Raw genomic sequence first — 10914 nt, 5'->3', positions numbered from 1 at the left:
CACTACTCTTGGGAAGAATTTGTCTGACCTTGGTGTTTTAATTTTGCTTATCTTTTTTGATCCCTTCAGTGTCTTTGACCTGAAATGCCTGGTTACAGAATAACTAAACATTCAGGGTTGTGTTTTTTTTTTTTCCATGTACAAAAGCAGAGTTCAAATGCAGCAGGAAAGACAGATTTTTTTATTTTATTTTTGTGAAACAATGAGATAGTTGCTTTCATTCTGAAAAAATTTATATCAAAATAATCTTTGGTTAAAATTCACAAACACTGTGTCAAAGACATAATAGTGAATAACAGCCATAATGTGTTTGAAATGTGCTGTCATAGCAGAGCCAGGGATGAATTACGTGGGAGCAAGTGTACTGGAGGGTATTTAAGTCCACTTCAAAAACTCACTGCAAATTAAACTTTAATTAGTTTGTGCATAAGCCTGGCAAAATCTCAGCATGGAGTTACAGCATTCCCAGGAGCCTTAACTACAGCCAGAAGTGAGAATCCATCTCAGGGCTTAAGTCCTGGAGGAACAGCAGGTGAAACTCAACACACAGTGACATGTTCAGTGCCTGGATCTAATACCTGGAAATTAACGCTGAGCAGCAGCTGGATTCTGGGTTCAAACTCGCAACTTTTGAGCAATCCAGACACACACATACATCCCTGGCCTTTCTGAAGTGTTTGTGATAAATCCAGAGCTTCACCCAAGACCTCAGAGAACTAGTATTTGCTGTCACCACACAGGACATCTCCTTCCAGCCTTTCTTCCAGCAATTGCCCTCACTGCCTCTGGAAACTATGAATATTTTTCAGCATCTGAGATATTATGAGGTCAAATTTTTCACCATCTGAGATAAGGCCTGAAATTACACTCTGTGCTGAACAGTGCTCCTCTCGTTTGGGGCCTGACAGCCATGAGTGGCTGTAATCACTTAGTTATTGTGCAATGACGAATTGTTCCCTGTTTATGATAAGTCAGACTGTTTGCCTTCCCTTCTTTCCAATCTACCTTCCAACCACGCTGGGAGCTTTAATCTCTTCTCTAACATAAGCCATTGCTTCATCCTTGCTATCCTCTTGTTTATATTTTTATTTATTTTTACTATAACCTTTAATGTACACACTGAGATAAGGTGACCAGAGTTAAGTGTCCTGCCTGTGAATAAACCAAGTATTTTCACAGGACTCCCCAGGTAATAGAGAATTTTAAGTTTTTTGCATATTTGATTTTTACATACTGATTAGGAAATTACCTCAGTGTTTGGCAGCATATTCTCATTTTCTCAGGGTGCAGGAATGTAAGCACCCTTGTTAGGATTGCCTGACTTTTTTTTAACCTGTAATAGCAATTTTTCATTCTTCTTATTACCATCACAGGAGACAATGACATCTTCAGTGTCTTAGAGAAGAAAACCCTAATGGTGAGCAAACAGACATGAAAAAGGGAAGGAATATACACAGCACTGCATAGTACAATGTAATATTTCACTTTTTTTATTGATCCTTCCCTCATGTATCTGCCATAAAAATCTGCCACCCATTTTCCAAGTAATTTACATATTTTCACAGGCATATAGGATATTTACAGATTCTCACAGTCCTTGTTGCAGAAATTCCTAGTGTCAAAGATTGTAGGATAGACAGTGATTTAAATGTGCAGAGAATCTGTGTATGTGATTTACATTAAAAGCTACACAAATAAACCATCTTCCCATGGGGTGAAAGAATGTACTTAGCAGAATGATAAAATATTTTCATACTTACGTTATGGGAGGAGACAGTTCTTTAAGTGGTGATTCTGACCCCATCGTTTACAAGAAAACATTCCTTGAGTTACTGTCACTGTTAAAACGAAGCTGCCCATGGAGTGAGAAACTGAAATCTGTTTTTCAAATGCTGTCAGAACCAGATCAGTGGCTGTGGGGTCAACACCCCTTTCAGTCCCTGACATTTTCCACATTATCTTCACACCGAGGCAGCGCGGATAATTCCTCATCAGGGTTGAGGGGCCTTGGGTGACACCACTCATGAGCATGGACTCTCTGGGGCTGGAGCCTCAGGGCAGCACAGACCCTGAGGGCCACCCTGATGGCTTCCACCACCCCACACCAAGATCACAGAACTGTTAAGAGTTGGAAAGGACCTCTGGAGATCACCCAGTCCGAGCCCCTACCAAGGCAGGCTCATGTGGACCAAGTGACACAGGTGAACGTGTCCAAGTGGGTTTGGAAGGTCTCCAGAGAAGGAGACTCCACACCCTCTCTGGGCAGCTGTCCCAGTGCCCTGCCACCCTCAATATAAACAAGTTCTTCCTCACGTTGAGATAGAACTTGTATTTTAATTTATGGACACTGCTCCTCATCCTGTTGCTGAGCACCTCCCAAAAGACCCTTGCACTGCCATCTCAGGAGATATTTTTATGCATTAACAAGATCCCCTGTCAGTCTTCTTCAGGATAACTACAATATGAAGGTATTATGCTCTTAGAGAGTGTCCAAAGGAGGCCACGAGGACAGGGAAGGGTGTGGAAGGGAAGATGTTATGAGCTCTATGAGGGCGCTTGTTGGGTCCAGCCTGGAAGAGACTGGGAGACCTCATTGTGGTCTTCAAGATCCTCCCAAAGGACACCAGAGGGGCAGACACTGCTCTCTCCACTCTCGTGACCACTGACAGCACCCCAGGGAACGGCACAAAGATGAGTCAGGGGACATTTAGGTTGGATGTCAGGAAAAGGCTTTCAGAAGGTGGTCGGGCACTGGAAAGGCTCCCCAGGGAATGGTCACGGCCCCAAGGCTGCAGAGCTCAAGAAGCGTTCGTACAACGCTCTCAGGCACAGGGTGGGATTATTGGGGTGTCTTGCGCAGGGGTACGGGTTGGACCCGATGATTCTTGTGGGTTCCTTCCAGCTCAAGTTCGCCCAAAACCCTGATTTTATGACAATGGCGGCACCGCCTCAGTGCTGAGGGCAGCCCCTCCGCGGGGCGGGTCCCGCTGCGTCATCGCCGCGCGCGGCGGGAGCCCCGCGATGCGGGCCCGGGTGCTGCGCGCCTGGCGCCAGGGCGTGAGGGCGGCGGGGCCGCCATGGCGGGTCCTGTTCTTCGGCACCGACCGCTTCGCCGTGACCGCCCTGCGAGCCCTGCGGGCCGCCGGGTACCGCCCGGGCACGGGGGAGAGGAGTCCGAGGGGAGACGGGGCCCCCAGAGAGGGGCAGAGGGGAACACGGGAGACGGGGAGGGAGGGAGGGAGGAGCCTGAGGGTGGACGGGGACGTGAGGAGCGCGGAGCCTGAGGGGACACGGAAGGGGCTGGGGCGGGTGAGAGAGGGCTGGGCACCGAGTGATGGGAGATGAGGGCTCGTGATGAGGCTCAGAGGTTATTGAGGGATGGGGTGGAGTCGCGCGGGAGGAAGCGTGGGTTGGGCAGGGAGGATGGCAGAAAAGTGGGGGGAAGGAGCCTGGGCGTGTGACAGGGTCCAGGGTCACAGATTCTCTGGGGATTGGCACAGGGGCACAGCGAGGGGTGGAGGTGCCCCAGCCTTCACCTCAGTCTCCCTGCATGACGCCTTCAACACCTTGTTCCCCCTCAGGGAGCCCAGCGAGGACTCGCTCGTGTCCCGGCTGGAGGTGGTGACCCTGCCCTCCCGCCTGCCCGGGAACCTGCCCGTGAGGAGCTGTGCCAGGGAGCTCCAGCTGCCTGTGCACGAGTGGCCACACACGGGACCCGTGGGACAGTTTGATGTGGGTGTGGTGGCATCTTTCGGACGCCTTCTAAGCGAGGACCTCATTCTGCAGTTCCCATAGTAAGTGTGTGGACTGCTTCGTTAGCAAAGCTGCACTCTCGTTTTAAGGCAGCATCTGTGATTTGCAGTAGGTGAGGTCAGCTTCCCTGTGTTCATGTGCTTAGCCTGAGCCCTATTGCTGTCATTGTGAAGTTCAGTGTTCTTTGACACATGGGTGTAAATTTATGCAAATATTCAGCAGAATATGTTTGCCTTTATTCCTCATGTCTCTCTGTGTTCACTGAGAAACTGAAGTTTATATAGTGTGACTTTTCCTGCAAGTGCATATTTAAGCCAATAACACATGAGAAGATATGAGCTGATTGTAGTTTCACTGTTAATATATGTTACACTCCATTTGCATATGTTTCAGGTCCCATTCATATACTAACTTGTGAATATTTCATTCCAGTGGTGTGCTGAATGTCCATCCCAGCTGTCTCCCACGATGGCGTGGTCCTGCACCCATAGTCCACACAGTGCTTCACGGTGATAAGGTGACTGGGGTGACAATTATGGAAATAAGACCAAAAAGGTAGGTTTGGTGTGCTTTGCATATGACTCACTGTTACTGTTGCCTCTCAGGACTTTAAATAATCACTGCTGAAGTCATCATTTAACTCATTCTACATAACCACCACAATTTTTTTTTTTAGTGTATGTGATTAATTTTAAAGTTCGAAACACTTCAAAATGTTCATCTCACTATGGGAGATTTGCCACAGTTACAGTATTTTAATAAGTGTGTAATTTGCACTCCAGGGCTTTTCTTTAACTCTTAACATTATCTCAGGGAACAGACAGAGAGCAGTCACACAGCTTTATCAATAGCCTTGGTATGACAGGACAGAAAAGATCTGGTTTTCAGACTTCAGAGTCACCTGTAACATCCTGTAAGTGAACAGAAGACAAGAAATTGCCTGTCTAGACATGAAAGAGATTAAATGTTTTAGTTTCAGCCCAAACTCTGGCTTAAAAGGCTTGTGAAAATACATTATTTTAGTTACCTTTTTTTTCTTAGATGCTTGTCTAATAATAAATCCTGGGAAAGTGAAACAGATTTCCTCTGAGTATTTCAGGTTGTTTCTTCTGAGATCTCATGTTCTAAACTGTAAATGGTGTGTTCATATCAGTCTCAGCTTGCTGAGGAGAATCTTGCTGCCAAGAGAGATCTGGCATTCTCTTGTGTTGTCTTATGAACCATTTGATAATGTGAAATGACATCTGAAAAATAGTTTTAGAGGGGATAAAAAAGGGTAATTAGTAACTGAGCTAATGTACCGAATGCAAACTTTTGAACTGCTAATTAAGCTTCAGCTTCTCCAGTAAGGTTGTATGTTTTCTACCTTGCAGGTTTGATGTAGGTCCAATTATTAAGCAAGAAGAGATTGCTGTTCCTCCCCACTGTACAGCACAGGAGCTGGAAGGGATGTTGGCAAAGATGGGTGCAAACATGGTAAAGTCCTGCCAGCTGTGTAATTTCTGGCTGGTACTTTGCTTTTAACATGTACAAACAGAATTCTTACTAATCTTGTTCTGAGCTGGCTTCAAGTTTAGGAGGAGGATGATGTGAAACTTGGTGTTTGTGAGCATTTTGCCTTGCTGAGAGGAGAGCTCAGTGGTCTGTGATCAGGTGTCAGTATCAGTCCTGTGTTTTGCTGTTGTGTTTCTATTCAGTGAAGAACCCAAATCCTGTCTGTGGAGACAGTACAGGTTCTTTCATTTAAATGAATATCTGCTTTTTTATTTTAATAGTCAGCTTTTGTCCTGTTCTGGGATTAGTATCAGAGAAGAGATCATCCATAAAAAAATACTTGTGTTTTTTAATTGTGATTCAGTGTGAAGGATGTCTTTACTGTGTCTGTGTGTAGGATACACATTGTCTGAATATACTGAGCCAATTTTCTAAAAGCTTGCAGTTTCACTGCTGAAAAATTAAGTTTTACTTTGTTTATTATCTCTTGAACGTAGCTTGACTAATACTCTGTACAAAATTTAATTTTGCAGCTGTTAGCAGTTTTGAAGAAGTTACCTGAAAGTTTGAAAAATAAAAAAGAGCAGCCAAAAGAAGGAGTAACATTTGGTAGGTACACATGGTTCTTAATGCGACTTTGTCATTTCAGTTTTTTCCTTTATCAGCTGGAAAACTAAAATTTCCTGCCATGCTGGGTTGTATTTTTTTTAAATTCATTTCTCAATATGCTCTCTTCACTGCCTTCACTGGCTTAAAAAGTCACACAGGAGAAAAATGCTTCAGAATTCTTCAGACTTACTACATTAATGTTTTTTTTTCCAGTTCCTTGTACAATATCAAAATCACTATTGATGTCACAAAATCTGCGTTTGTTGTTCTTCATGGTTGTAATGCAGACAGGGTTACAGGTGTGCTTGTAAGCATGATACAGGTTTGCAGTGCATAAGGTAAATAAAGGGAACAATTGAGAATAAAAAATCATCCAAATTGAGGTATTTACAAAGCCTTTTCTCCAGTTCTTGTCTGAGATATCTTGGCTGGATGGCAACTATTGATCACTATTGGTCTGGAAAAACTGAGGTTAAAATAGAATAAAGTAGTATAGCTGTTTACTAAAACATGCAAAGCAAAGTAAGAAATCTTCTAATTTATCTTTTCTCTCTAGCTCCTAAAATCTCTATATCAAAGAGTTGTATAAAATGGGAAGAGCAAACAGCTGCACAAGTAATTCGACTGCATCGTGCAATAGGAAGTATGGTGAGACTGGATTTTTTGGAACCCTTTACTGTCCTATAGCATGGCTGAGTTTGGTGTAGATATTTTAATTAATCACTAAACATCAGTTTTAGTTATTTCAGCCTCTGTAAACCTTGCATGTGTTCTAAAATCCTGGTAGTTTATCATTAGAGGTAGAATTAATGTGCAGGAGAATTTTCATGGACTTGATTCCAAGTGTGAAATCAGCTCAAAAATTTTATTTTGTTTCCTTAGCTCTGAGATTTTCCCTGATGTATTTGAGAAAGTCTGGAATGCTAGAGTGACATTTCTGCATGGCAGTAAACAGTGCAAACAGCCACAGTGAAGAGCTGTTGTAGCTAATTGCTTAACTCATTTCTGCATAGGTTAGTGGTTTGAGTTGAGGAAGGGTAAGGAAAACTAAGTCTGATAAGGAAAATCTGTCTAGACATACAGCTAAATTTTCCCTTAATGTTATTATCACAGGTATTTTGCCTAAGGAAAAAATTGCCTGGAAATGTGAAAATATTCTCAATATATCATCTGTTTCTGTTTCCAGTTTCCTTTGCAGACACTCTGGAAGGGTACTACCGTTAAACTCTTGGATTTTGTGGAAGTGGACAATATCCCTGGTTTTCCTGGTATTTACTCTTAAATTATTAAATTTTTAAACCATTTTCTTTAGGAATCTGAGTGCCATGTGGGCCAAGGTGTATGACTGATCAGGCCTTAGTGAGTGTTCATGGATCAGATATGAAGTAGTGCCAGAGAATGACTGTTCTGATTGTTTGTGTTCATTTGGTTATAAAAAAAAACACAGAATAAAATAAAATGTTTTTCAGCAAAATAGTGACTCAAGATGGTTACCTTCCTTCAAAGGAACAGAAGTGGTTCAAACATTTTCTGTAGTTATTGGCATAAAAATGCAGGATGATCTTTCTTTGCTTTTAGATCAAATACTAAATGAATGTGGAGTTGTTCCTGGTTCAGTACTGTTCCATAAAATGTCCCAAACATTGATAGCTCGCTGCAAGGTAGGCTTTTTCCATTTGTTTTATATTCACTGCCCTAAAGATGAAGTTTTAGTATTTGTGTGGTGCATAACTTTTGTCTTAATTGTCCATTGTTAGTCTTTGTACTAGTTTAGATCAGTACCAGATGTTTTAATACCTTAAACTTTTAATTTCTATTAACTGGCTTTGCACATTTGCAAACAAGAATTTGACTTGTAGGCCTGATGACACTGAATAAAATGTATTCTGTAAGCCAGCCTATGGGAGCTAAAGATAGCTTTAAACATGGAAGAAGCTCACTGCTTTTTTTTGTTTGTTTTTATTTTTAGGAAGGCTGGGTTGGAATCAAAACAGTCGTTTTAAAGAAGAAGCTTACAGCAGTTGACTTCTACAATGGATATATGCACTCTTGGTTCCAGCAGAATCCAAGAACAGTTCATCAGGAATGCAGATTTCAAACACTCAAACTTAGCACGGCAAAAAAGACTCTGAAAGAGAGGGGAATATTGGCAAAGGATATAAAGCAATGAATGTATTTTTTAATGTCTGTAAGTTAATAGTAATATAAAATATTTCAAAGCCCACCTATAACATGAAACTTAATTAAGGGATTTCTTCCCACAGTGTTTGATCTTACTGTCATGCACATGTTTTCTTGGTGGGTTCCTGAAGATACTTCTTCTCTTTCCCCATTAAGGAAGAGAATCTCCATGAGCGCTGTAGATATTGAATAAATCCCTGTTTCCACTGTTGAGAAATAAATTTATTTTTATACAACATTTTCAGGGTTTTTTTGAGGACATTACTTTCATCTGGAAATACTAAAATCCAGTGAGCTTTTCTAATGCTCACTGAGCCTTAGACTGTCTAGTTTGATATTCTTGTGGATCCTAAAATTGTCTTTGTATCCCTACATTGAGGTGAATAACTTAGCTGAGAACATAAGAGAATCTTTTCCTGTCCATGATGATTTTCTTCCTTCCCCTTTCTGTTTTCCTATCCTGGGATATGTCCCGCTTAAAATTTTTGTGCCCTCCATCCAGAAAATACGTTCTACTATTTCACTTTCTGATGGAAGAGGTTTTTACCTGATGAGGAGTTGTTAATCTAATCCAAGATTTTCCTCAATCTGTCTTTGCTTAATGGCATATAGAAGGTATATATATGTATATATATTTATATTTTCTTTCATGTCAAGAACCCCAAGACTTGTGATTCTTACACTTTCTTGTCTTAAAAGAAGTAATGTTGCACTGAGCATAACAGCAGAGCAAAGAGTGGCTGTATCTTAGGAGCTTTTCTAATATTTGCTAACTTTTTCCTGCTTTTTCTGGGTTCTACTGAAGTAAAAGCAAAAAAATGTAGAAAAATGTGTCATACCACAAGGATTAAAATGTTTCTAAAGAAGCATCTGTTAAAGCAGCTGCTGCAGTATTTTTCTTCTATTGCCATTAGTCCATCAATTAACTGCCTCTGACAGGTTTTCCAAAACACACGGTCCTCCAAGAAATCCAAGCCTATGAATCAGAATCAAAAGCTGGGAACAACAGCAAGGTGGAAGGAAGTCAGGCTCCTGTGGAGAATTCCTGTTGTTCCTGACCACAGACTTGCTGCAGTTTGTGCTGCAGAAATTCTAAATCCGGCAAGTTTGCTTCCAAGAAAATGATGTATTTTTGTGTTTTGCTCCCTGCTACTTTTTGTAAGTGAAAGTTGTGGAGTCACTTTTTTTTTTCCTCTGTCCAGATTAGTCTGTAAACGTTAGTAACCACATTATGCCAGTAGAAGGGTGGGTGGGTCAGTGAGTTTTTTGTGTGTTTGTGAAGATGGTGGATGTTTTGGAGTGTTTTCTGGGGCTTGCTACCTCACTGTATGGCAAAACCCCACCACCACAATTTAGAGATAATTTTAAGCACTAATGATAAAGAGTTTTGAACTTAAGAGAAGTGTTTTACTTAACTGGAACTCAACAATTTCAATGCTTCAGGATCCAACTTTTCAGATGTTCCAGATCCCTAGGCACTGGAAAATTAGTGCTTGTTCATTATAACCTGAGCAAAATGAACAGCAAGGCATGACTCCCGCAGAAAGAATACAGTGTCAAAAGTTCAGGCAAGAGTCCCAGTTAAAAGCTTTTAAGATATCCAAACTGTTAAATCAGCAGCTTCTTCCTAGCAGTGACTTGAGGAAAATTCTTTTAACTCCTTTGTGTTTCTTTCATCCTCAGTTTTAGGTCATGCCCGGTGTGAAACCTATTGCTGGCAGACAATAATTATCTGGTTTTCACTAAAGCATAAAGCAACAGGAAAAGTTTCCCTGTGTTTTTGGGAAGTTCGAGGTGGTGTGTGCCCAGAATCCCTGTAGATGGAGCTCGCTGCATCCCTTTTGGGTGAAAACCAAGGACAGCTGGACAGAAGATGGTGAAAATCCGGTACAGAACACCTTCAGTTAGTTGTTTTATAGTGAATAATGTCTAAACCATATTGCAGCCAGGATCCCATGTACTTGTAACTCAATCTTTTGATCTGTGCAGGGTTTGCTTTAAGAATTATTTTGCTTTCTGTGTGAGAGGTTATAAAAGGTTAGACCGTTCTGTGTTGTTTAACTGTGTTGATGTCCTACTCTGAATATGCACAGCTTTACCCAAGTCATTTTATGGAGCAAAAGAAGGTAAGATTAATTTAATTTTTTATGAAAAAGGTCTTTGGCATGCTATTTTTGGCATGGTAGAGAAGTTTTAAATGGAGTTGGTGTTCCCCAGGCAGCTGTTAGCTAGAATGTCTCTTTGGAAACTTTGCTTTCACCTGGCTCTGCAGGGATTTAACTCAGTAAGTAATGAAAATCTGATTATTTTTGCAGAAGAGACAAAACAAAAATGGGGCATTCATTGATGAGGTGTGGAATAGCATGTCAGGGTTGACTCTGGAACACAGACAGTGATTTGATTCCCAGTACTGCTGATGAGGTTGAGTACAGCTACCCTGGCCACTAGAACAGAATCTTAGCAAAATAAAACAGCTGTCCTCCTCTTAGAGGAGAGAGGGAAAGCAGCAGGTATTCACAGACCCAACATCCACTATGGCTTGATTTAACGTCACTGGGACCAAATTACTGGCAGAACTGCAAAATATTTGGGCACCAGAAGGGCTCTGGTGTTGCATAGGCATGATTTCATCATGGATTTCAAATAGTAGAGGGAGTGATATTTCCTAGGATGCTGGTGACTCATTTAGATGCATCTGTTTCATGTTCCACAACCTTAAAACTCCCCCTGCTTCCTAGGAAACCTCTTTATTCCTGTTTTCTGAATACATTACAAATAAACAAAAAGAATAAGTGACTAATGGGAGAAGTACTTGAGCCTTTTTATAAAGTTTTTTGCAAAATTCCCCAATAATTTGCTGGTCAAGGCCAGACAAGA

The 10914-nt window shown here is 41.5% G+C and overlaps 1 protein-coding gene across 1 annotated transcript; it reads left to right on the top strand.

The window, feature by feature from the left end:
- The first annotated feature begins 3014 nt into the window (after positions 1–3014).
- MTFMT (mitochondrial methionyl-tRNA formyltransferase) lies at positions 3015–9310 on the top strand. The gene is made up of 9 exons (XM_005521635.2): positions 3015–3146; positions 3582–3794; positions 4186–4308; positions 5127–5229; positions 5781–5856; positions 6413–6504; positions 7043–7124; positions 7435–7517; positions 7826–9310. Exons 1-9 carry the CDS (start codon positions 3022–3024, stop codon positions 8024–8026), a joined length of 1098 nt encoding a protein of 365 aa, XP_005521692.2. The 5' UTR covers positions 3015–3021; the 3' UTR covers positions 8027–9310.
- Positions 9311–10914: the final 1604 nt, after the last annotated feature.

Source organism: Pseudopodoces humilis, chromosome 16 (genome assembly GCF_049639895.1).
Source record: "Pseudopodoces humilis isolate 2021_Gansu_Grassland_sample_001 chromosome 16, ASM4963989v1, whole genome shotgun sequence".
NCBI lineage: Eukaryota > Metazoa > Chordata > Aves > Passeriformes > Paridae > Pseudopodoces > Pseudopodoces humilis.
Note: the sequence above shows the minus strand (reverse complement) of the source record. Positions and strands in the feature narration are given on the sequence as shown.

Bases quoted from the DNA above. Each gene is read 5' to 3' on its own strand.
- MTFMT (XM_005521635.2), top strand. From the start codon at position 3,022: ATGCGGGCCCGGGTGCTGCGCGCCTGGCGCCAGGGCGTGAGGGCGGCG. The intron at 5,230-5,780 runs GTAAAGTCCTGC...TTAATTTTGCAG, and splicing joins CAAAGATGGGTGCAAACATG to CTGTTAGCAGTTTTGAAGAA. The intron at 7,518-7,825 runs GTAGGCTTTTTC...TTTTATTTTTAG, and splicing joins CATTGATAGCTCGCTGCAAG to GAAGGCTGGGTTGGAATCAA.